Source organism: Sciurus vulgaris (genome assembly GCF_902686455.1).
Source record: "Sciurus vulgaris genome assembly, chromosome: 9".
Lineage (NCBI taxonomy): Eukaryota > Metazoa > Chordata > Mammalia > Rodentia > Sciuridae > Sciurus > Sciurus vulgaris.
In genome coordinates, this window is record NC_136469.1 from 4,668,106 (window position 1) to 4,694,720 (window position 26,615).

General features: G+C 36.7%; 1 protein-coding gene and 2 pseudogenes across 10 annotated transcripts in view; 1 reads left to right on the forward strand and 2 right to left on the reverse strand.

Annotated features, from left to right (window-relative positions):
* The window catches only part of AFG2A (AFG2 AAA ATPase homolog A), a 291,079-nt gene that overhangs the window by 104,341 nt on the left and 160,123 nt on the right, over positions 1–26,615 (forward strand). For 5 of the 8 annotated variants that reach the window (XM_079154019.1, XM_079154017.1, XM_079154018.1 and 2 more), the window contains exons 12-14: positions 8,426–8,479; positions 10,119–10,198; positions 20,456–20,582. In XM_079154019.1, coding sequence (XP_079010145.1) covers positions 8,426–8,479; positions 10,119–10,198; positions 20,456–20,582 — 261 coding nt within the window. Of the gene's footprint in view, positions 1–8,425; positions 8,480–10,118; positions 10,199–11,733; positions 12,061–18,012; positions 18,078–20,455; positions 20,583–26,615 lie in introns of those variants that run through there. The other 3 variants (XM_079154024.1, XM_079154023.1, XM_079154022.1) reach the window with 3 other exon arrangements.
* On the reverse strand, positions 2,693–3,465 carry LOC306669880 (large ribosomal subunit protein eL6-like; annotated as a pseudogene). The gene has a single exon. The product of its transcript is annotated as a large ribosomal subunit protein eL6-like (transcript).
* Positions 3,671–5,112, reverse strand: LOC306669879 (small ribosomal subunit protein eS6-like; annotated as a pseudogene). Its single transcript has one exon. The product of its transcript is annotated as a small ribosomal subunit protein eS6-like (transcript).

Sequence of the window (26,615 nt, forward strand, 5' to 3'; positions counted from 1 at the left end):
CTAACATTCAAAATAAAGATAGGATTTTGAAGGCTGTGAGAGAAAAGCATCGGATTACATATAGGGGGAGACCAATACGGATAGCAGCAGACTTCTCAACCCAGACTCTAAAAGCTGGAAGGACCTGGACCAACATATTTCAAGCTCTGAAAGAACATGATTGCCAACCAAGAATCCTGTACCCAGCAAAACTAACCTTCAGATTTGAAGATGAAATAAAATCCTTCCATGATAAACAAAAGTTAAAAGAATTTACAAATAGAAAGCCTGCACTATAGAATGTTCTCAACAAAATATTCCATGAGGAGGAAATGAAAAACAACAATGTTGGTCAGCAAAGGGAGGAACTACCTTAGAGAAAAACCACTCAAAGGAGAAACCAAACCAACTTAAAAACCAAAAATAAGCCAAATGACTGGGAATACAAATCATTTCTCAATAATAACCCTGAACATTAATGGCCTAAACTCCTCAATCAAAAGACAGACTGGCAGAATGGATTAAAAAGAAAGACCCAACAATATGTTGCCTGCAAGAGACTCATCTCATAGAAAAAGACATCCACAGACTAAAGGTGAAAGGATGGGAAAAAACCTACCACGCACATGGACTCAGTAAAAAAGCGGGGGTTTCCATCCTTATATCAGATAAAGTAGATTTCAAGCCATAGTTAGTCAGAAGGGATAAAGAAGGACATTTCATACTGCTTAAGGGAACCATAAATCAGGAAGACATAACGATAGTAAATATTTATGCCCCAAACAATGGTGCATCCCTGTACATCAAAGAAATCCTTCTCAATTTCAAGAATCATATAGACCACAACACAATAATTCTGGGCGACTTTAAAGCACCGCTGTCACCACTAGATAGATCTTCCAAACAAAATCCAACCTATTTAACCAATTTAAATTGAACATTTTCTTAAAGGTTCAAGTCATGTGAACAAAAAAGCATTGGGATCCTTATTTTAAAAAAATTATGAGCTCATTTATCTGTATGCCAAACTTGGTAACATGCAAACAATATATACACAAAAATACATATGTAGGCATAACTAGGCACAACATACAGTACACTGGTGTGCATAAGTATATATAGAAACCAACAGGAAAAAGGATTGTATAAGTTTTCCTTGAATAATTGACAAATAAAGACAGCAGAAAGAGCAGATAGCGGGCTAAAAATTATAGTTAGACAAAGCAAGACTTGAACAAAATATTAATGTAGGCACACAGGACCAAACATGAATTCATCACCATAACCATGAGCTCAAATAAGACAGAGCTTCTGAAAAAAATAACATGAACTTAATTGCTCTAGTAATGGAGAATGTAGAACATCTATCAGACAAGAGTGTACTGTAGATCGGATTAGAGTCAGTTCAGATATTTGAAGAAAGAGGGTGTTTATTCCTAATACAGCATTGCCCCATGATCTGATCGAAGTAGTTTCTGGTTAAAAATTATGTGATTGGCTCACTTTAAAATTGGGGAGGGCAAAGGGAACGGCTGTAGTTAAAATGGCTACTATTGGATCTCACATCCCAATTCTGCATTTAAGACTAAATAGTATATTCTGAAAATGGACCACTGATCGTTGTTTCTCACTCATCTCTATACCTTTCTTTGCTGTATTCGTTCAGTGTTTTACCTCTACATATAATTTAAACTCTGCAATGTATTGTTATTATCACTTTCATTTTAGTCAATTATTTTTTAAAGAAATTAATAAAAATGATCTCTTTTCATTTTCCTACATGTTGATTATTTCCAACACACTTTATTTCTTTATATAGATTTGGATTTCCATTTGTCATAAATGCACATCAGACTTTGGCCTTGCTCTGAAGCCTGTTGTAGTGGAGGTCCTGTGGCCCCAGGTTCCAGCTCGTGTTGCCTGATGGTTTTCCAGAATATACCATTCTAGCAGGACAGCTTTCTTTGTTCTTATAGCACTTTTTGCACTTCTAGTCCATTGTCATTGGCTTCTGTTGTCAGTAGTCTTTGTTTGCATAGAAAATGTCCTTATATTCTTTGACTTATGATTTTCTCTTTATTACTGGCTTTTAGCAATCATTATATGCCTTGGTGTAGTTTACTTAGTTGGGGTTCATTGAGGTTTTTTGAATCTGTGGGTTCAGTTTTTTTTGTTGTTGTTGTTTTTGTTTTTTGGATTGAACCTAGGGGCACTTAACCACTCAGCCACACCCCCATCCTTTTTTAGTATTTTATTTAGAGACAGGTTCTCACTGAGTTGCTTAGGACCACACTAAGTTGCTGAGGCTGGCTTTGAACTTGAGATCCTCCTGCCTCAGCCTCCAAGCTGCAGGGATTACAGGTGTGAGCCATTGTGCCCTGCTGGTTCAGTTTTTAAAAACCCAAAATTATATATATATATATATTTTTTTTTTTCTTACCTCTCTCCTTTCACTGTTCTTTGGATGTCTAATTATGATATCTTAGACTTTGTGATGCCGCTGTCATGTGTGTGTGTGTGTGTGTGTTTGTGCGCTCACATGCTTTGGTTTGAGTGGTTACTCTTTTTTTTTTTTTTAATGTATCAGTTATTTAATCAGGTTCTTGGTGAGAACACCAATTTGTGAGGATAAATTCCATTTGTTAGAGCAAAAACAGATTGTATGTAGCCCTGGAGCTGAGGAATAGCTTTGATTTTGAGTAAAATTTGTGAGTCCACAGGTTTCCGATCAACCTTGCGCTGCTCTGCAATCTCGTATTTCTCTTTCTATGTGTTGAAGATTTCACCTTCCTGGTGTCTGGGCTTCCTCCACTTCTTCTTGAAGTAAGCATCAGTAAGATGTTTTGGGATTTTCACGTTGCCGATATCAGTCTTCGTGGAGATGGTGATAACAAATTTCTGGTGTGTTCTATGCAGAGGAACTCGATTAATGGAAAGAGGTCCTGTCACAAGTAGCAAGCCACTGCTCAGCTGCTTCAGGAAAACCACTCTCTTGCCTCTGTGGTGCCCAGTGTGGTTGATCAAGATGGTCCTGGGAGTGATGCTGGCTCACAGTTATCGCACATGCTGACTGAAGGGCTTTTGCTGTGGCTCAACAGCTTTCGTGGCACGTCTTCAGTCGGATAGTATCTATGCATTTTGTGAAGCTTAACTAGTCTGGTTCCATCGTTCTTGTCAGCACCAACTGGTTTTGTGACAGTAACAAGAACCTTCTCCTCCTCCTTCTCAACCTTGGATTCAGTAGCCGAGGACTTCCTCTTGTGCATGGCCTTGTGGGAATACATAGCAGATTGGGAATATCTGCCAATTCCTCTAACCAGGACAGGGTTTTGGCTGCAGTGGGGCTTCCCTTTCTTGGGTTTCTTAACCTTAAGGTCTCCCTTTTTAACCTTGTCAACAGCATCAGCCCTCTTGGCTCCAGGTTTCTTCTCCTTAGTGTCAGGCTTCTTAGCCTTTTTACCTGCCATCTTGCAAGATGGGAAAGAACTTGAGTGGTTATTCTTCCTAGATTTGCTTGTAATTTTCTTGCTTTGTAATGTTTGCTGTAAGCTCACTTAGTGCATTTTTTATTTCACATATTATGACTTTTAATACTTTAAGCTTTACTTGGTTCTTCATATGTTTTTTTACTTTTTTCAAAATGATTTTTATTTTTTTTTCAAAGGTCTGATCTTATTTGTTACTCTTAAAAAAATTTTATTTTTGACTGGGCTCAGAAGTAGAAGTAGAAGCTCTCAGAGAATAGCCTGCATCTCTTGGCAGTTCCTGGTGTTTTTCTTTGGCTTCTTTCATTGTCTTGGCCAAATGTTTGGCATATTCTGCAGCCTCTTCCTTGTTTCTCTTAGTATGCTGTTTCTTCAGAACAATACGCTGGCGCTTGTGTTGCAGGACACATGGAGTAACAAGACACTGAATCTTTGGTGTGTTGGTCCTGCTTAAGGATTTTCTTCCCTGCTTAAGGATTTTCTGACAATATATTGGTGGACATCATCTTCCTTAAAGAGATTGAAAAGTGTGCAGATTCTGCTAACTCTTTTGGGTCCCAGTTGATGAGGTACAGTAGTATCTGTAAGGCCAGGAATGTCCTTCTCTCCTTTTTTCTACAATAACCAACCTGAGAACACCTAGAATGGCATCCATAGTGCAACATCGTACAGATTTGCGCTTTCTCTCTCCAGTTCGCCTTGGTCTGTAACAGGAGTGCCCCTTACTCACGGCCATCGGTCAAGACACCCTGCTTCATGGGGAAGCCCTGTTTGTCGTTCCCGCCACTGATCTGGACCACATGATCCTTCCATTCCTCATCCAGAGCGTCAGCAGCAACTTCTGAGGCCATATGCTTCTCATAAAAAGTACGAAGTTTGCGTTCATTGTCCACATCGGTGAGTTTCTGGCAGCCAGTGACTGTGAAGGAGATATTCAGCTTCATCTTGGAGCAGTTGATTGCCCACAAGGCACCACGAAAAAGAGCTATATTTTTATTCTTGAAAAAATCAGTAGTACATGTTTTCATGACATGTATGCTGTTTTTTCATTCTGTTATTTCTGGGTTATTTGTATTTGAATCTTTTTTCCCACCTCCAGTATTTCTGTGTCTGTGGGTCAAGGTTTTTTCCTTTCATTTATTTGAACTTTATAAACTTGAGTTTGTATCATCTCCAACTTCATTTCATTACAGTGAAAATCTTTCTCATTTCCTTTTTGTATTTATAACTCACCCCTCTAGTAGTGAAAAAAAGTTGCAACGATTATCTGCAGTATATTTAGTTACTTGGTGAGTCCTCTTGGATATGCTCCTCCCCTTTGCTGTGCCCTATCCCTGTTCTCTCTCTGTGGCACACTTCCTACCCCACTAGGCTCCTGTCTGTGTCAGGGTGCTGTCACTGGCTCTCTTTCTTACTGCTCTTAGACCCACTGACTTTGCAACCCACTTTAGGTTGCTTCTACCTAGGATGATTCTTGGCCCATCAGGGCTTCAATACTATGTATGAGGCCACCCTCCCATAAGAGAGTTCTCATCTTATTCTACTCTTCCTTGTGGTCCTTCCTTGACACCTCTGACCACCACCACCCTTCCCTTATGTCTTAGCAAGTGGTGTTGCAGTGGGCTGAGACTCTCAGGATATCCTTAGGCATCTGGCTTGGAACCTGCTATGGTCTGTGCAAGCTATGGCAGAATACCATGGCCTTGTAAGCAGCATATTCATTTCTTGCAATTCTGTAGTTCAGGAAGTTAAGGTAAAGGTGCTGATTGATTCATTGATAAGAGTTCTTCTGGTTCACAGATGTTCATAGATGTTCCTCTTTTTCACTGCATCTTTATGTGGTGGAAGAAAGGAGGGCCCTCTCTGGAGCCTCTCTTGTAAAGGCACTGATCTCATTCACAAGGGCTCTGCCCTCATGACTTGATCTTTATCTCCTGAGACCACCCCCCTCCAAGTAACTTCTCATTGGGGATTAAATTTTAGCATGGATTTTGAGAGGACACAAACATTTAGATCTTAGCAGATTCTCACTCCATTCTTTTTGCAACCTGAGTGCCCTTTTACCCCCCGACTGTCTCCTGTTTCTTGGCTACACCAAATGACTTTTGAATTGCATAACTGATTATTTGAATGGAGTTTGTATAAAATATTATTGTATATAAAAAGTTGTGGCTAAGTCTTTTTATGATGTTAAACTTCTTCATAATTTCCTTTTATTCCTAAACTAATTAACTATGATGTTGTAGTCTTCCTGATATAATTAATTTTTGTTTATACAGGCAGTTAAACTAGGGACCCATCACCTTAATCAAAAGAGGGTTGAGGGATTGTTTATTTCTCCTCTGTCCTAACTGGAAAAGTGTGTTTACCAAGATTTCTCCTTCTGGGCTCCCCTGAATTCTCAACTTCTGTGCTCCTGCTACTCTATTCCAGGTACTCTCATGTCCTTTCAAGTACCTCTCATTTTCTTTCAAAAGGGAATTGACTAGGTAGGAAAGTGGTGTGTTTGTGAAGGATGAATTGTCTTGAACAAATAAAAATTATGACTTCCCTCCTTATCAACATTGTGGTTAGTCCCTTTGATTGGCAGCTTGAACTTCAGAATTTTTTTCTGTGAAATCTTGGAACCTGAAATTCCTTTTCCAACAACAAACTTCTCATAGGCTTCCAAAATTTTCTCTCCTGCCTGTGTTATAATTGCCTCTTTTCTTTAAAGCACCTTCTAATACTCAGTCTTTTCCTCTTCTAGTGTATTAGCTCTCCCCTTTTCTAACTGGATGCTAAGATACCCCAGGCTTTCTCTTAGACTCTGAAATTATTCTGCCTTTTGTTTGTTAATCCTTCCCATTCCTACATCTTTGCACACAAGATATTAAAGTTACTGTTGATTAATGCCTGAGACAATAGTATAAGCATATTGATTCAGCCATTCTAAGTGAACACAATTATAACCTAACTGTTGTTCAGGGTTAATTCCATTACTAGGAAGGAATCTTTGTTTTATTTTTGTTTATGGCCTCCTCTATAAAGTTATGTTTTTTCTTACTATATTTTTGTGAGAACATGCTTTATCTCTATTAAACCATAAACTCATTGTAGGAGCTTAATAAATGTTCATTGAATGAATGAGTGTCTGATTCAGTGCCTTTATATGTCAGTCACTTAAGATACTTTTAGCACAAGGATTGAGATAACGAGTGTTTATTTGTGATCTTCCCTGAATTTAATTTTGTGTGGATCTTTAAATTATTCATAGCTGGGAAGTCCTCATGGTAATTTAGTGCTACTTTGACATTTTACATAGCTTATTTAATTCATATAAAGTGCTTATAACAGTTCATGGCACATAGTGAGTGTTTATTAAATGTTAGTACTTATAACAATGATTATAAAGTTTTTTATTTTAATTATTTTGGAATGAAGTATATTTTAAAAGCTACATGTTTTTGAGACCAGCTACTCCTACTTTATTGAAGATCTTTTTTCCATGGTAGAGACATTGTCATGCACACCAAAAATAATGCTGTTAAGTTGAATTTGAATTATTCTTTTTCTTATTCTCTCTCATCTTCACATTCTGCTTTCTGCAATAAATTAAGTTGATTTTGCTTTTTAATGGCTTTGTGACTATCTTCTCATTTCCATTGTACCATTTTTGCCTTAATCCTGCCCCTCATTGTTTCTCACCTTTGTATTTTAAGCAGTTCATAATTGGTCTCAATTTCCAACCTGTGCGTCTGTCCAGAGCATCCTTCACATTGTGGCCAGAGTCATCTTTGAGTAGTAGACCTATAACCCGTTCACTCCTCTGGAACCCTTCCTCTTTCTTACAGGGCAACATTTAAACTCAGGTTTGACATTGCCTATCTCATACTTTAAATTGCCTTTCTGATCGCTGGCTCCCTGCCTCTGGTGCTCCACCTGTACTAGAGTCTTACATAAGTTTTATTCATGTGTGTCGGTCTGTGCGTAATGTAAAAGTGAACTCTGAGTCGGTGACATATGTTGTATCACTAGGAGACCTGCTACCTCTATGGGACTCTCCTGTTGAAGACTGATTAGTAAAAATGGATGGAATTTTGTTACTAGAGGTTGATGCCTTTCAGCCATAATACCCCCTCTAAAATACCTGGACACAAGAAGGAGATAGAAATTCCAGCAGTTTGGAGTGCTCAGTGGCACATATCTGAAGGGCATTTCAGATAGAGGCCATGACTACAGACTAGACACTGGATGTTTTTCACAGGGACAGTGTGACACTCTGAGGGTAACAGTGTCCTGAAAGTTGGTTCTGTAGCAGAGATCTCCTTTGGCTTTGATGCTGGTTAAGAAGGGCATGTGTGGTCCCACAGAACCCTATAGGTAGTGTCTCCATGGTCTAGTTCTGTGAGTGCAACTTTTATATTGGGAACATTCAGAGACTATAAGGCAGTGTCATGATTACATGAGTCCTATACCATCTCCTTAGTTTTTCAAGGCTCAGCATAGAGCCATAAGAAGAATATACCTGAGGTTTTGCTTTTTTTCAGATTGGGTTATTGATCTAGTGATTTAGATATAAACTAATATATAGACCTACTCAGTACCAGCCAGTGTTTAGGCCTGAGAATCCATGGATGTTATGTTTTTGTTGGTTTTCCAGACTAGACTATTCTTCTTGCCTGCTGAATTGTAAAAACATGTATGTATGGATAGACAGGTGGTGAACACGGTGTTAAAAACTTGTTTAGTCACATAACCTTTCCTTTGTGTTGATATGTGGTTTTGGGAACATACAGTGGCTTTAATTTTTGAGTTAGAAATAACACCCAGAGAAAATAATCATGCTAAAGGAACTAATTTAATTAAAGTAGATTTTTGTTTACTTTTTCCTCTTGTGAATGTTTTTTTCCATTATCAAAGGAAATGTACCTAGTTGAGTTTATGAAGATAATGAACCATTGTGTTTCTTTTTCATGCAGGGACCTGAATTAATGAATAAGTATGTTGGTGAATCCGAAAGAGCAGTTAGAGAGGTAAGAAGATTATGCCATAAGAGAGTTACGCTTCTGTTATATGTGGTTTCCATTTTGTTTTGAGTAACAGAGTTTGAAATTTCCAAATCCATATTCTAGCGATACATCTTTTCCTTCAGACAGATATCTTATTTGAAAATGCAGTTTTTGGTAAATCTGTAGTATCGTAGTATTACCTTTATTTTTAACCACATAAAGATAATTTTTAAGAACTACCAGCATGTCTGTATTTTATTTTTTTTAAGATGCGTCTGTGTAAAGAACACAAGACCTCATGAGATTTAAATCTTATAAACTATGTGGCCCTTCAAATTGAATAAACTTCGTATATGGAAATTTCAGTGTACTGTCTACTTATTTGCCTTTGCCTGGTGATTCAGACAGTACCTCTTCCTTCAGTCTCCTGTACTGTAAATTCAGGCCTTTAGTGCCAGTCCTGACTGATGAGTCTCTCCTTCATATGGGGGAAGCTGGACAACTAGGAAGTCTGTGCACCGTCATGGTATTGGAATCAGCGATCCGGCCACATCTTGAGTTTCCTGATAAGCAGTGCTTGATCTGCCTCCTACAAAGGACACTATGTGCTCACAGAAGCCAAGTAAAGACAGGAGCACACAAACAGCAACAGTCGATTTGTTTCATTTGGAAATACCTAGGTGCCAACCAAGAGATTAGTAATTGGAATACTTTGTCATGAGAAAAAATTTTAAGTTACTTTTTGTTCTTTTCCCTTTAAAATGGAGATGATGTTAATGGGGCAAAACATTACTGATAATGACAGGATGAAAAATTTCATCAATATTTATTCCTTTGTATTTTTATGATCATACTACATGTGATTAAAAAATTGGGGCCCAGTCATAGGCAACATACATGCAGTTTCTTTCTGCAGTGCTGCCTTTTTTTAGTGTATTTCCACATAGCACTCCTCTGGCTGTCTGGCCAGGCTCTGATTTGTTTGCTTAATTGACTTCTCCTTCATCCAGTCTGTGCTCCTCTAAAATCTGGCCATTTTTCTTGTTCTAGCTTTACATCAGTCATTCCATGTAGTCTTCAAAGACATGAGTAAGGTGTGTAGCTTTAGGTATTTGAGTATTTTATGTGCAAATCTGTGGATTTCACACATTTCTGTTTTTCCTATAAACTTGTGGTTATGGTAGTGAATAATAGCTTTCAGTTATTGAGATCTTACTGTGTTCCAGGCATTTTGCCAAATGCTGTGTCCTTTTTTTTTTTTTTTATTTTCTTCAGTTCTTAAAATAATATTTTGTGGTAGGCATTTACATTATCTCCATTTTATAGATCTGGAATTTGAGGTTTAGAGAAATAATCAACTGCTGAAGGTCACACAGTTCTCAGTTGTTGAGCTGAGATTTTAATAGTTTGCTTCTTGTTAACCTGCACTTCGTACCTGTGTGAATGTGTTGCTAGTCTTGTCCCTCTAAGCACCATTGAAGAAGTCACTTTCACATCCACTGTAAAGTCCTGGGCTTCTTGTTTTAAACTGTATGTAAAGTGACTGGGCTGGATGATTTGTACATAATGGATTTTTTTTCTCAAGACAGTTTTCAAATAGTAAACAACTACAGAATTTTCTGGAATTTACCAATACTAGCTAATGCGGTATTCTTTTCACCAGATTTTCCGAAAAGCAAGAGCGTTGGCTCCTTCCATTATTTTCTTTGATGAACTTGATGCCTTGGCAGTTGAAAGGGGCAGGTAAGAAATACTTTTAAAAATTGTCATTAAGTATTAACAATTACAATATGGAGTAAATAATGTTTCTTAAACAAATTTTATCAGTTAAGTTTTCCTGGAAGAGAACATTTTCAGTCCCTGTATTTTTTCTTTTATATCACTAAATTATTTCATCTAATTGCTTTTTAATATTTTCTTATACAATGGGAAACACCCTAATAATCATTTACGGTATTTGAATTAATTTGTATAGTTTATTATCTATAGGTACCCTTTAGTACTGCCTTTCAAAATTAGGTTTGTTATAAACAAACAATTAAAACTGTAAATAAAGCTGCATTAAGCATAATTGTTTGATATAATAGAACCTGGTTGTAATAAAGGATATTATTACATAGTTTTTAAGATTCTCTAGACAAAACTATTCCCTAAAACATAATTAGATACATATAATTTATATATATAAATTAGTACAACTTGAATATCTGTTATCCAGAATGCTTGGAACCAGAAAGTGTTAGAGATTTTAGTTTTTCAGATTTTGGCATATTTCCTTAAACCTTCCCAAAAAGATGCTTAGAATGCTTTGGATTTCGGTAAAAAGTTTGGGATTTTATATTTTTGCATTAGGGATGCTCCACATATAGTAGTTTTGTTGTTGGATCTCAGCAATAAATAGGATTGATTATTATGTCATTTCAAACAGGTGTGTATGTGTGTGTGTATGTACACACACATATGTACATGAACCATAAGTATAGCATGTTGGATAATATTCATGTATCTTGTACTTCTTAATGTATATATCAATTATAAAATTTAGTAATTACAGTGAAGATAAAGCAATTTGTAACTCTCTGTATTCATTGTGATAAGATGCTTTGCTGTTTTCTTCCTAAGATGATGTCTTATCAGATAAGTATATAAATTGTCACTAGGAGACCGTCCTTATGAGGTAGACTGGCCTGTTGTTCCCTATCCCCTCCCTATGTCTTTTTGTTTTGAGAGTTGAAGTACTTGAGCCTTCTTATTACTGCCAAGTTTGAGATCACACAAAGGGCACAAATAGCTCAAGGTCTTCCTAACTACAAGAGAAGAAAATGAATCAGGGAAGTTTGTTGAAGTACTGTGTCCTGCCATTTATATGATATCAGAACCATCTGGTTTGGGAACCTAAAAAGGAACAAGGCGGGATAGATGGTTAAATGTAAACCAGATGGGAGATAGAATATGCAGCAGAAAACATTTCTGAATTAGTGCACTTTGTAGAAATATCCTGTTTTTATAGTCACTTTTTATAGTCACTTTGACTAAATAGGAATTGGAAAACACTAGAGGTACTAAAGATTGGCATAGTCTAGATACTCATTTCCTATAGTCAACTTCATTGTAGTGTAGTTTTAGGGAACCCTTTTGTGGACTGCATGCCTCCTTCTCTCAGTGCTTTGTCTAAATCAAATGCAGATAAATTTTAGGCAGTTTCTTTTGCACAGAAAAATTTCTGGTCTTAATTTATCAAGTTGACCAGGTGCAATGATGCATGCCTGTAATTCCAGCTGCTGAGGAGACTGAGGCAGGAGGATCATGAATGAAAGGCCAGCCTGGGAAGAGTAGTAGGACCCTGTTTCAACAAAAAAGAAACAAACAAACAAACCCCCCACACATAATTTTTATCAAGTTGGTTTAATATTTCAGAAAATAAAGATGAAGTTGATAAACCAATATAATGCTGGTGAGTCCAAAGTAGAGTTTTGGTTGTACTTTATTTGCATTGAGTATTAGGTAGTTTGTTTTTAATAACTAAGAATTTCATAAAATGACATTCTGTTTTCAGTTGTTTTTACTAATTGTGTGATGCACCATTATTGCCAGAAGTAAATTTTTTTTATCTAATTAGATTATTACTTGAAAAAAAATAAAAGTTTGATCTACTTGTACTTTTGTTTTTGCTATTTGAATTAAACACAGTTTCTAGATATTGAAAACTTATGCCAGAAGTAAAAAAATTCTCCAGTTACTGAACCATTGTATGCACTGTTGAACACTTTTGATATAGGAAAACAAAAAATTCCATAAACGAGATGTTTCTGCATAATATTAGGCCATGGAACATTCATTGATTTCAGTCGTTCAAAGCTGTTTTTTATTTATGTGATAACATTCTTATCAAACCCACATGACTGTTCCAAAAATGACAACACAAAGAAGACTGTTCCTTCTTATCAAGTGTGTAATTTTCAAATTCAAGGTATCTAACAAATTGAGCAGGAATTATGGTTATGCTAGTCTTTATAATCTTGTGCATGTCAAGTCAAATTATTTTGACTATTGAAGTTTCTAAAATGAGAGGGCATGATAGTCATGAAGCTGTGGATTGCAGCCTGCACATTGTAAATAGTGCATAGATATACTATTGCTCAAGCATTAGAAGTCTTTGTGGTTTCATAAAAATGTATATTTCATGTTTATAAACATGTCTAATTAAATCCACTATTTTCTCCTCTTTCCTGCCATATTTAATTAGTGTCTTTGAGACTTGAAGAATAAATAAGCCTGATATTTACTTTTCTCCTTCTGTATACCCAGTTAAATCATGGGTATTTTGAAGGGTTTTTTCCTTTTGTCCTTTTTCATATTGTTAGCTAGAAGAAACATAATATTTTCTTTGCAAAATGTTAAATGACTTCTGCCACATTTGGGAAAATCAAAAATGCTGTTAAAGTAGCATTTAACTCTTTGAAAATAGATAATTCCATTTGAGGTGAGAAGGACTGAATTATGTTGGGCCAATAACATACTAGGTAACATTCATTAAGTGCTTGCTATGTACTGGTATAAAGCTATTTTACAGTAAAGAAAAAGATTTCTGCATTAATGCAAAGTAGGACATTGTACATTTGGCAGTTGGCTCCAGTACTCTGTCCCACCTTCCAAGTTGTTTAATATTTCTTTACCTTTTTCAAGGTTATAGTGGGGAGGAGAGCAAACTGAGCAGTAAATAGGCTGCTGACCTGGTTTTAGGGAGTAGCCTTGGCAGATTCAGTACAAACTGGCCCAGTCCCTGCTGATTGAGGAAATGGGACTAATGAGTTTGGAGATTCCTCCAACTTCCTTTGTCCAGGTCCTTCTAGCCAGTCACAGGACCCCCCAGTCATTCTCATCAGCCTGACCATGATTGCCTGATAATGGATAGGCTTTAAGCAAGCCTAGAATAGGTTTGGAACTAGGGATAAATCTGTGGGATTGGTAGTTGGAGAGGCCCATCTTGTTTGTTTAATTATCTTCCAAATAATGTGACTTCCTGTGTTTGACCCCCACTCACTTTATTATGACCTTGTGCTGTGTTAATTCCTCATCCTCATAACCCCAGGAGTTGGAGGTCTTACTCTCATCTCCATTTTCAGGTGAGAAAACTTGGGGCATGCAGATGGATATGAGTACCTTACTTATAGATGTGCATCACTAATAGCAGAGCTGAGATTCTAAGTCAGATGTTTTGACATCAGAGTGGACACTCTGAGCCACTTTTAACTCAAATACTATAGCACATAGTCCAAGCTTACAACTGTTGTGCTTTTTCTGTTCTTCTGTGAGTGATGAACCTGTCTGCCTAACTGGGCAGTCATGAGTCTCTTTGAGAAGGTTCATTCATTCAGTTGCTCAGTAAATTATATGAACTGGATGCTGCTAGTGTTGCAGGCTTTGTATGTGGGCCAAGATGGTAAACAGAATGCAGGACAAGTTCCTTGTTCCCTCTGTGCTTTGGTTTCTAATAGTAGCAGCAAACTATAGGATGTTGGAACTAAATGCATCACAAATGTTTCACACAGTACCTGGCATTCAGTAACTGCTTAGGAAACTTCAGTGCTTCTTTTAGTGATTTCTACAAAATGTTCTTAAAATTTTAATAACATACATAGAAATATAGTAATTAAGATAGAATTGAATCCTATACCAAGACCAACAGATCTTATGTTCTACTGGAGGAAATTTGGGAATTAGGAAAAATAATCTGCTGATGATAGGTTTTATGGCATTCCCTCAGTCTGAGATGCCATCATTTTAAGATGTCATTATTTTATGTAGCCTTTCTGAAGAAAATTCTGCTTTAAAGTGTAAGATGAAGGTGGGGGCACAGGCTCATGCCTCTAATACCTGCTGCTCAGGACCCTGAAACAGAATTGTGAGTTCCAGGCCAGCCTGGGCAACACAGGGAGACCCTGTCTCTTTAATAAACAGAAGAAATAAGGAAAAGAAATGGTCCTGAGAAAACACCAACTGTAAGAGACATGGATTTTACAAATTTAAAATGTGAAGAAAAGGTTTTAATCTCAGAAATGGTCAGAAACACTTGTTACTTAGGACGAAGAGATGTCAATCTATTCTGTTCTGCCTCACCAGTCCGTGCTTATTACCCTAACAGTGGAATTGAATCCAGGGGCACTTGACCACTGACTACATCCCTTAATTTTTTTGTTTTGGGACAGATCTCACTGTGTTGCCTAGGCTGCCCTTAAACTTTTGATTCTCCTACCTCAGCCTTCTGAGTCACTGGGATTACAGTGGATTAACTAGTGTTTTATATAAAACAATAAAAGTTGAGATATTGTTTTATGTGTAGAATATAAAATAAATTAGATATATGAAAACATGAAAAAGGTTAGATGCTCAGCTAAATCTGACTAACTGCTGTTTTTTTGAGTCACAGAATAATCTGTGATACTAATAACTGCTTTCTTATATAGCTGTTTCTGCACTTAATAGTTCAGATTTGGTTTCCACTTGGAATGGTTTGATGGTACAGAATAAGAGATTCTGTCCAGCTTTCATTGAAGATGAAGATTCCAGGCTTAGCAGCAGTCTGAAAAGAGATCCAAGGTTTTAAATTAATGATTAGGAAATAGGGTTGCCTTTTTTCCAGCATTCCTGGCTTTCATTTAAACTCACTGGATTCATCACACTAAGCACCATAGAGGAAACTTTTTTAGGTATCACTTCTCTAAATGACACTTTTTGAGCTGGGCTATAAAGTTTTTAAATACAATTTTTGTGATTTTAAAAATTTCATAAAATCATAAAGTGTTATAGCTGGAAAAATACTTAGAAGTCATCTAGCATATAGTGCCTGCCCAAAAAAGTCATTTTTAAATTATGAATATATCTGGAAAATATAGTAACATCTTTTTTGGAGTGGTGGTGGGGGAGAACCAGAGATTGAACTTGTGAGCACTCAACCACTGAGCCACATCCCTAGCCCTATTTTGTTTATTATTTAGAGACAGGGTCTCCCTGCGTTGCTTATTAACTCTTTGCCTTTGCTGAGGCTGGCTTGGAATTCTCCATCCTCCTGTCTCAGCCTCCCAAGCCGCTGGGATTACAGGTGTGTGCCCAACTATAGTAACACCTTTATGTGGAAATTTTAACTGTTCTAAAATGAATCACTCCTTGCCTGACAAGGTGGCGCATGCCTGTAATCCCAGAGACTTGGGCGCCTGAGGCAGGAGGATCTCAAGTTTAAAGGCACCCTCAGCAATGGTGAGGTGTTAAGCAACTCAGTGAGACCTTCTCTCTAAGTAAAATACAAAATAGGGCAGGGGATGTGGCTTAATGGTTGAGTGCTTCCTGAGTTCAATCCCTGGTGCCACCCCCACAACACACACTGAACCAAAAAAAAAAATTACTCCTTGTGGACTTAGGAAAAGCCAGGTTGTTACTGCATGTGACCAGGCAAGAAACAGTTAACATGAAAATGTGAAGCCCTGTACCATAGATAATGGTCTCCGCTAACATTCTTGTGGAGACAGATGTCTTCAGTAGTGTTTTATATAACTGCTTGTTCCAGTTGTGCATAGTAGTTACAGGAGGATTCAGAGGAGCAGCTCTGTTCTTGGTGTTAGGTGGGGGGTTTCATGGCAGAGTTTAAAGAAGTTTGATACTTGCTACCATACTGTAAATAAGGTCAGGTTTGGAACTGAAATGTTCACCTGAATACATCTGTTGACCTGTGCCATTCCTGGGTCCTGAAAATCTTTTCAGAAACATCACATTCATGCTTTAGTTCAGAAAATACTTATATGTTAGACATTCCTTTAATTTAATTCATTAAGATAACTTTAAAGATCATAGGTAGACTTCTCAGAGTGGTGATGTTCGTAACTACTATTGACATTTCCCTTGTGCTAAGTATCGGTAGTACTAAGTCGTTTGTAGATTTTATTAATTTTAAAGAAGTGTCTTAGACCATTCAGGTAGCCATACAGAATACCACAGTCTGGGTATTTCTTTTATAAACACAATAAATTTATTCTTCACAATTCTAGAGTCTAGGACATCCAAAACCAAAGTGCTTGCAGATTTGTGTCTGATACGTGCTCGCTCACTGCTTCATGTATCGCCATCCTGTGGTGAAAAGGGTAAGGGCACTCTCAGCCTCTTTTGAAAGGGCACAAATCCCACTTAAATGAGGACATTCTCCTGAAGACCTGATCCCTTCCGGTAGACCATCTCCTCATACCATCACATTGGGGTTAGATTTTAACATACAAATTTGGGGAGGACAGAAACTGTTGATAGCTGAAGGGTGGTATGATCCTTCTGTGTCTGTCTGTCTCTCTCTCTCCAGTAGTGGTACTGGAATTGAACCCAAGGTGCTCTCTACCACTGAGCTACATCCCTTTTTATTTTTCATTTTGAGGCAAGGTCTCACCAAATAGCCCAGCCTGGCCTTAAATTTGGGATCCTTCTGAGTAGCCTCTTGAGTAGCTGGGATTACAGGCATTTGTCTGCCTGGCCCTTCTCACATTTCTACTGAGAAAACAGGCTTAGAGACATTTAGTAACTCTCCCAAAAAGTTATACAAAAAGATATGTTGTAAAAGTGGCATTTGAACCCAAGTTTAGCAAATATGAAAGATCTTTCTCAAATTCAAAGTATACTTTCAAAACTCAGTGAATATTTTGCTGGAATGTTTTATTTTAAAAAGGCTTTATATTGTATAGTAATTTTATTATAATTACTACAGAATTATTTTCTACCTGTTTTTTAGATCTATGGTAATAAAAAATGATACATGTTTAAAAATACTTTCTTAGCTTCCATTTTTAGACAGCTTGTTTTCAGAAAACAAGTTCGATCTGATGTGTAGTAATTTTTAAATAACTTATTTTGTCAGGTTGTGTTCATGACATCAGCCTGTGGAAGTTCAAGATGCAGAAAAGCTTCCTTCAAAGAGTTGCTTTTGCAGGACATAATTGAACTGAATTTAAGGATCAGTTGTTTCTCTGATGCTATATTTGAGCCAAAACTATAAAAATACTAATAATGAGCATTGCCTGTATTAGTTTGGAATTTTTGTTGGGAAGTCATGGAAAAATGGAAAAAATATACACATCATTCTCTATGTTAACAGTTTATACAGATCTGCAATTGTGCAGAGCACATATATCTTAATGCAGGTCTAGAAGAAATGATAGTGATACCGCACTGTGTTTCTGTTTTCTACAACAGCTTATTAATCTGAAATTTTATTTACATTTAGGTTCTTGCTGAATGTTAAGCACAATATGATAGCATGGTTTATCAAATAGGTGATAGCTAGAAAATTCAGGGCATTATTGATTCTTGAGATTCATCAAACGAGTTTTTTTAAGTTCTGGTGATAAATTCTTAAATATTTCATCAGTACAACTAATGATATCCTTTTGAGTTTACTAAGAAGATTTTAATTTTTCTCTTGAATAGTGATTTAAAGATGGCTGCAGTAGCTGTTTTAATCTTACAGTGGCACATGGTATATTTGGTTTACAAAGCTCTTTGAACTTGTTCTTGCTTTATAGTTGATGAGATAGGCGCAGGCCCTGGAACTGAGTGAATACCTTCCAGCACTGCCTCTTCCTGGCTGGTCGTGCACTCTGGACAGGTTGCTCACCCTCTTGTGCCTCATTTCTTCACCTCACAGTGGTGTCTGCCTAGTTGCCCTGTTACTGGGATTAATGAATTAATACTATTAATACTTACATTAATGAATTATTAATGAATTGGCACAGAACAAATTAGACCTAAGTCTCACTTTTATTGTCCCAGATGCTTCTCAATTTATAATGGTTTCTGTCTTGATCAACCAACCCTTCCTAAGTTGAAAATGTATCAGATATCTCTAACCTATAGGTTATTGTAGCCTGCCTTAAGCTGGACAGAATCGTCTAACTCAAAGTCTGTTTTATAGTAAGTATTGAATTGTTCATGTAACTTTTTGATGTATATCTTTCTTTCTTTTTATTTTTTATTTATTTTTCTGTTTTGAGGATTGAACCCAGGAACACTGTTCCACTGTGCTAAACTATGACTAGCAAACCTGGGTACTTGAGAGGTTGTTTTTTCCTGATGAAGTAGTTATGAGTATTTGTACCCCCTGAGAAAATGAATTTTGGATAGGAGAAAATATAAAAGAGGATTCTTTTAGTTTTTTCCATTCTCCATAGTAAATTTCAGGAAGAGTTTGAATTATATTTTGATCAAATGAATGTATTGGGGGCTGGGGTTGTGGCTCAGTGATAGAGCCCTTGCCTAGCATGTGTGAGGCACTGAGTTCGATCCTCAGCACTGAATATAAATAAATAAATAAAATAAAGGTCTAGCAACATCTAAAAAAGTATTTTTAAAAAATGAATGTTTTGGAGATGAGAACACTGTAAGAGTCATTATAAGTAACAAAAAACAACACTTTGATTTAACTACTTCTCCCAAATGCCTGGCAGTTGACTGTCTTGCTATCTTCATAGTTTTGCCATTTCCAGAATGTCCTATGCATTCCTATACGAAATTCTAGTAGTTGGAATAATGCAATGTGTAGCCTTTCTAGGTTGACTTTTTTCACATAGTAGTAAGCATTTAAAGTTTTTTTCTGCTCCTTGTGACTTGATAACTTATTTCCTTTTAGCTACAACTTGCTTTTAATTTGTGCATGTAGTTCTTAGAGTTCTTAGAGTTTTGCTAACTGTTCTAATGGATGGGTAAACTTTCTGTGGAAAAGTTTAATTATAAAGGATTATTTTGAAGGCTAGAATCCATTTATTTAAAATATTCAGATTTACTTTTAGGTAGAGTCCAATTAACAGATCTGTGTATCTGCAGGTTAGCTACCTGCAGGAGTTATTTTCATTGGTTTTCTCGGTAGCCCTTGATCCTGTGTTATTTAAATATTGGAAAAGACCATTTAAGTTCATAAATTGACATTTGGTTTTATATAACAATATATAAAACCAGTATATTGTGAGTTAGAGGATACTATCCTATGGATATGCTAAATCAGAATTTTGGACTTGTACTTCATATTTAGTCTGCTGTCATTTAGAGATCCTGATTACCTCGTTATTAAATATGCAGCACAGTAGTCACATTGAGGTGCTCTTGCTGTCTGTCACAGACACTGAGACACAGATGTGGACTATGTCTCTTCCTGTGTCCTCTCCTCCCCTCCCAAGTGCATCTGAACCAACTTACACGTGCAATTCACCACAGTGCTGTTTCACTGTAATTGTCCACTCAGACTAGAATTTCACAACTCTCAATAGATTTTAGGAAATCCATGCTGTTGCTAATGAGAATTGTTATTCTGGTAATCTTGATTGTTTAATATCAGGGCTTTGTTCATTAGTAGGAGTTTCTTTCTTTAAAGATCAATGTTAGGAACTTTTTTATGATCAAAAGAAGTGTGATTTAATTAACGGGTGGATAATGCATTGACTTGATATGTAAACCAAGGGAAAAAATAGCATGCTTTCTTTGCCAGTTTTTCCTAATGGGAATTGAGCTACCTGCCTGCCTGCTGATGTGCTTTAAAATTAATGTCCCTCAAGTTACAGAGATCACGGAATGTCAGAAATAGCACATTTGTTACAGATGTATAACATTTTTGTTTTCACTTGCTTTGGGGAATGAATAAGTTGTATCTTTTTTTTAAATTCTCAATTTCTTTCAGTATGTTTGCTATGCAGAATGTAAATTTTGTTGAATAGTTATGTATTTGCTAAATTATTTGAAATAATCTTATGTCTTGCTACTTACTCATTTATCTTTTGTTTCAGTATTAGAAAGAAAATCACATTCAATGATGGAAATTATTTGAGAATAGTTTTTTGATAAGTAATGAGTTGTTAAATTTGCATTTTGTTTTTTAAAGTAGACATAATTTTTCTTGTAGTCTAAAGCATCTTTTTAAAAACAAGTGTTGGGAGTTAGATAAACAGATTTTTATAACTATGTTGTTAAAAAAATCAGTTCCTTAGGTGCCGGGAATGTGGCTGATCGGGTTTTGGCTCAGCTCTTAACAGAAATGGATGGGATCGAACAGCTAAAGGATGTGACAATTTTGGCAGCTACTAATCGCCCGGATAGAATAGACAAGGTAAGAAAGAAGGTATTGTGGATGTAGGAAAGTCAAGAATGGGGTCATCTGATTTTAATTGGTGTGGGGTTTTTTTGGGGGTTGGGGGGCAGCTGATTCTGCCCAGCTTTAAGCGAGTGTGTTTAAGGCAGGCTACACTAACCTATGATGTTCAGTGGGTTAAGGATATTTGATACACTGTCTAATTAGTTTTTCATTAGAGCATATTGGAGGATGTGAAACAGATTCCTTGCACACTGGTTACACGCCCCAGGGTTTTTGTTTTTGTTTTTGTTTTCTTATAGATAGGCAGCAGGGGACCATAGAAGCCTAGGATTCACTGTGAGGCAGTCCCCTAGGGTGCAGGGGAAAGCTGCCTGGGCAGAGGGAGTCTTGACCAAGTGGCTCCCTATAGAGCCACTTGCAGTAGGTTCAGTTTCCTGGGGAAGCTGGTGGAAGACTCCTGTTTCTACAGGAAGACAAGAAGCCAGCCTATCCTTCCTTTTTCTGGGATGCTGAGATCCCAGCACAGCCTTCCTTTGTTCTTGGAAACTACAAATGCGAAAGGGGGCCAACTGGTTTGGGTCAAGGCTGCCATCCTGCAAAGGATCTTAAATTAAAGGAAAGGAAAAAAGAAAAGCCATTTGTATATATTTAATTGCTTATGGTTCAGTGTTAATGAAACTCTTTTGTAACTCTTCAGTGTCTTCTCCTTCATTGTTGTTGCATGGAACTTTATATATCTGTAGAGAATCGAAGTTTTAAGATTCTGTTTTCATTTTTTTCCATCTTATTTTTTTAAGAACTTTTCAGCTTTTTCATCTACTTTAATGTGAATTTTGTAGCTATTTCATACTTGTTAGACTCAAGTAATCATTACCAATGAATGCTGGTAGAAAAAAAATCAGTCTTTAAAAAAACATTTAGGATGACAACTTCCTTTAATGAAATGAATCATTTTTACCACTTTTGTAGTCTAGAAGTAGCTATGATAGTAATAAAATAGTTGACAAAAGAATTCTAGTGCTGATGTTAAAAAGGAAGAGATTTATTTTTAGGCTAAAACAAATAGACTGTTCTAATGTCAAAGAGATACACATTACTTTTGGAGGCGGGTGTTTACTGGGGATTGAACTCAGGGACACACGACCACTGATCATGTCCCCAGCCCTGTTTTGTATTTTATTTAGAGACAGAGTCTCACTGAGTTATTTAGTGCCTCACTTTTGCTGTGGTTGGCTTTGAACTTGAAATCCTCCTGCCTCAGGCTCCCAAGCCACTGGGATTCCAGGTGTGCACCACTGTGCTCGGCTGAGATATAGCTTATTATAATTTTTGCTACATTTCACCCAGACATTTGGCCTTTTAATCAACTAACATATTTTACATTCCTGTTGCCTGTTAACCCATAGCCTTCTATGTCAGAAAGTCTTGAGGTGGTAGGGTAGAATCAGAAAAATTCTTCAACTCTCTGGAGTAAGATTGAAATCCTTGTGTTCTCCATGTGTTATACATATTTGATGTGGTATTGGGGACAACATTTGTTTCATGTAATCTGGAGAGACTGAAGCTGAAAATTTCTTGGGGATTCTGGTGCTTCAGCAAAGAAAGTAAGACATATAGCTGAAGAATATCATTCTACTTCCTGTTATGTCATATTTATGTGACAAACTCATTAGCTGTGATGTAGCACCCGGGGCTGAGGGATGTACTTGCCTGTTGTCTCTGGTGAGGTGCCATGTCTCCATCGGCCTTTTAGCCCTCCCTCAAGGTTACCTATGAGTGAAGAGAAGGTGCAACCTCACGTCCATTTTGCCTAAGAGTGACAGGGTGTGACAGGACAGTTGAACAGTAATGAGACTGTGTGATGTCAGGTAGACCGGTAGTCTTCAGATTAATGTTGGTGTGGATTTACTAAGCAGCAGGAGACTTCAGAACATCAAAGAACTAATTTATTATTAATGCTCAAATAATACTTAAATGTCCAGGCTGTTGGAGTTTCTAAGGGTTCAGTCCTTGACATTTTATGTATTACTGTTGAATCTTATGAAAAAAGTGATTCTGTCTTCTCTTGGGTGTTAAACAAGCCTCAAACTAGGTTAAATTTGTGGAATATTTTTATATTTAGTTTTTTTAGGTACTTTTAGTACTTATGCCTACAGTGTAATAGACTTAAGAATAGCTGTTGTACATATTATACTTACAATAGTAAGTAATTTTCTTGTAATTTGTTGAACTTTTAAAATTTTACTCTGAGGCATTTATGGAAAAGATTCCAAAATGAGGAAAATTTTGGAAGTTATGTAGAAGTCTTGAAAGCTTCAGGATTCAGAATTATTTTCTGTGTTTGACTCACAGAAGTGAAAAGTTGAACATTGTACTTGTGTTTATGCATTAAATATTTAAAACCAACTACTTTATTTTGTTTTACCTTTAAAATGATGCCAAAAATGAGGATCACAAGTACAAAGTCAGCCTCAGCAACTTAGCAAGGCCCTGCCTCAAAAATAAAAGATAAAAAGGGCTGGGGGGTTGTAGTTCAACAGTTAAGTACCCCTGGGTTCAGTCCCCAGCAAACCCTCCCTTCCAAAAAATTAAAAAACCAAAATATGTAATTTCCTGGTACTTGCTCCTAATTTATAGCTATAGTTTCATGAATTTGTGATAAAAGACGTATTTTATTGTATTATTTGAGGAGTCGTATAGTTTTATTTGAGCCTTTTACTTTACTTATACTGTTCTATCACAGCCCTCTCAAACATTAGTATTTCTAGATGATTTTTTTTTAAAGTGCACAGCATTGGAAAGGGGCTTTTACATAACAAAAGCAGCAAAATTGAGGTAATGAATTTGGAGGAAATGAGATTGATATGTGTAACAGAGGACAAATATGATAGGGACCAGAATGGCATATGCAGAAAGTGGTAGAAAGGCCTGACGTTGGCAGTGACACACAGATGTTGGAAGAATGAGGCAGGCGGACAGGCAGAGGCAGAGAGCTCAGTTTCTGGTTCTAGCTCTGTTGCTAACAAATTGTATTTTTAGAAATTATTCAGCTTCTTAGTTTTCTATGTCTATCAAATGTTCTAAATAATCTCTAATATATCATTCAAAATCTACAAAGACAGACAATAAGATATTTCAACTGCTACATATAAGGATGCTGTTTACCTAGCAGGCTTTGGCTTTCTGGTTTTTTGTTTTTGTTTCAGGAACTATCTTCCCATACTTACTTGTTGTAAAGTTCCTTTCTTCAAACAGATCACAAAGCAAGCAAATATCCAGGTGTACAAAAAGTCACTTTTCTTTGTAGCCATGCGATTTTCAGAAAAAATGAGAGCAAGCCATAAATCAGCCTTAAGGCTGCTGCTGTATAACAAAAACTTTGGTTGACAGTTGAAGAATACCTCGAGTTTTTTATTTAATATTTATTACTCTTTGAAAAAGGAAAACTTGTTAAGCTGCATATTTTCTTCTTTCACAGATGTCTGATCAGTCTATATTGTTTTGGTTCTATTTAATATGCTTTTAACTATTTCAAAAAACTGTCAGAAAAGTAAAAAATATTGAGTAAGAACAGAAGTGTATAATATTTAAAGTTGAATCACTTCTAAATTTGAAAAGAACTTCTTGCTTTATATTGTCAATGCTCTTAGAATCCCATATTTGAAAACTAATGTTCACTGTAGCCAAGAACCAAATCCAAAGCCATATATTGAGTGTTTTCACGTCATAAGTAGAAAGGCTGATTTGACGACTATTTTTAAAGTGCATAGAGAATATTAACAATAATGATGTGCCATTTTTGTGCCTGGAATTTTGTGTATGTGGGTGTGTGTGTGTTTTGAAAGGGTGTGGGAGGTATCAGAGAGGGACATGTAATAAAAGAATATTCAATTCCTTTCTTTGTGATGCATAGTCTGATTTGAAATATACATGTAAATTTTAATGCATTATAATCATGAAGCGTGAACAATCTCAACTTTGTCTGCAGTGCGTTGCTGACGTGTGTACCCCAGCAGACTTGGGAAACATTGCCTGTGTTGCTCCTGCTGTTTGAGGAGCTGTTCGAGGATGCCTTTGGCTTTGCAGTTGCTCTGTCTTAACACAAGATGGTGGTGCTCACCTGAAACGTGCTGTGAGTGCAGGCCTTGCTGCCGTTCAGAGCTCATCCCCTCTCTCTGTCCAGAGGAGTGCATGAGGGAATGAGGAGGTAGCTGTGCTTTAAAAAGCAATGGTCGAAGTGCGTATGCCTGCAAATGCTCAGCATACACTACTTTAAAATCAATTTCAGGGAATTGTGCAAGATTAGTGCTACATATGCACGTATCCTCTCGTAGTAAATTAATGCGTACCATCAGCCAATGTAATAGTCTTATTTACTGTTTAAGCAAAGATACCAATTTTTAAAAAATTTAAATAAATTCTTATAATTAAATATATGCTTACCATATCATCCAGTGGTAAAAGAGGTCTTGTATCGTCTGAAGAGTTGTGTAGTTTTCTTTGAGCCTTTTGCTTATATTGTGCTAGGCACAGCACTTCTCAAACATTAGTATTTCTAGATGTTTTTTTGGAAGTGCAAGGCATTGGAAGGGCACTTTTACCCACTTCCAGGTATTTACCCAAGAGAAGTAAAAACATTTGACTATGCAAATACTTATGGAGAAGTGTTTATAGTAGCTTTGTTGATAATCACCTAAACAACTCAAATATCTGTTACCTGATGAGTGAATAAACAAATTATGTCATGTGCATACAATGAAATATTATTAAGCCATACAAGTAGTAAGTTACTAATATATGCAGAATACGGGTGCATCTCCAAAGTGTTAATGATAAATTTAAAAAGCCTGATACAAAAAAGCCCAGTAGACAATATATTTATTGATTCCATTTATAGAGCACTTTGGAACAGGCAGGGCTATGGGGTAAGAAATGTGATGTGGGACTCAGAATTTTCCATAAAGTGACACGAGGAAACTTTTTTTGGGATGATGAAATTTATATATTGGTTGGGGTGGTGATTATAGGACTGTGTGTGTGCATGTATCTCCAATCAGAAACTAAAAAAATAAAAAATAAATTTTTACAGTATGTTAAGTATACCTTAATAAACTTGGCCATTAAAAAAGCACACTTGAGAAAAACTTGCTCAGGGCCACCTCAGCACAGAGGGCTCTATGCTTTCAAACTTCTCTCCCTGGCGTTCAGGGCAGAGCAGGGAAGAATTTTAGCGATGGAAGGATTCTTAGTATCCTTCCATCTTAGTAAAACATTTGACAAAATGTTTTGCATCTTATGAATTTGCATCTTAGTAAAACATTTGACAAAAAATTTGGTGACTATATGAATAAATCTTTTAGAAAAGTTATTCAGCAACATGAATTCGTTTCTTTTTGTTGTTGCATGTATGATAGGGACACTTTCTAATATGTTTTTCATGATAATAAAGTGTAAAATTATGGGAATATACTTTTTCTTTTTTGAATGCTAGGTTGAAAAGGACAGTACAGGTGAACTACAGTAGTAGTTCCTTGGATAGGTTATTATATTTCCTATCATTTAATAATGTCACAGCTTTCAGTCTGTTAGGCCAGTAAAATTTGGGCCTTAAAGTTGCATGTTGTTTCTGTATTCATTGAGATGTGTGGGCACAGAATTATTCAGAGCTGTGTTTTGTTATGGAAAAGAGAACAGGAAGCCACTTAAGGCTGACGGTTTTTGGAAATCTTGTTTCTGGAGGTTTTGTATGTGTGCTCATGTGCAAAAAAGAGAATTTGACATATTAGGTGTGGTGTATGTAATCTAAGTAGAAAGATGAATAAAATAGAGTGCTGATGTTTAAGGAAGGTGAGGACAATTATATTCTCTTTCCTTTTCGGGGGTGGGGGGGGCACGTGTGTCTGGAGATTGAACCCAGAGTGCTTTGCTACTGAGCTTCATCCCCTGTCATTCTCATTTTTTATTTTGAGAAAGGCTTTTGCTGCATTGCAGAGACATGCCTGGAACATGGGAAGCTCCCCCCTCAACCTCCCTAGTTGCCAGGCTTAT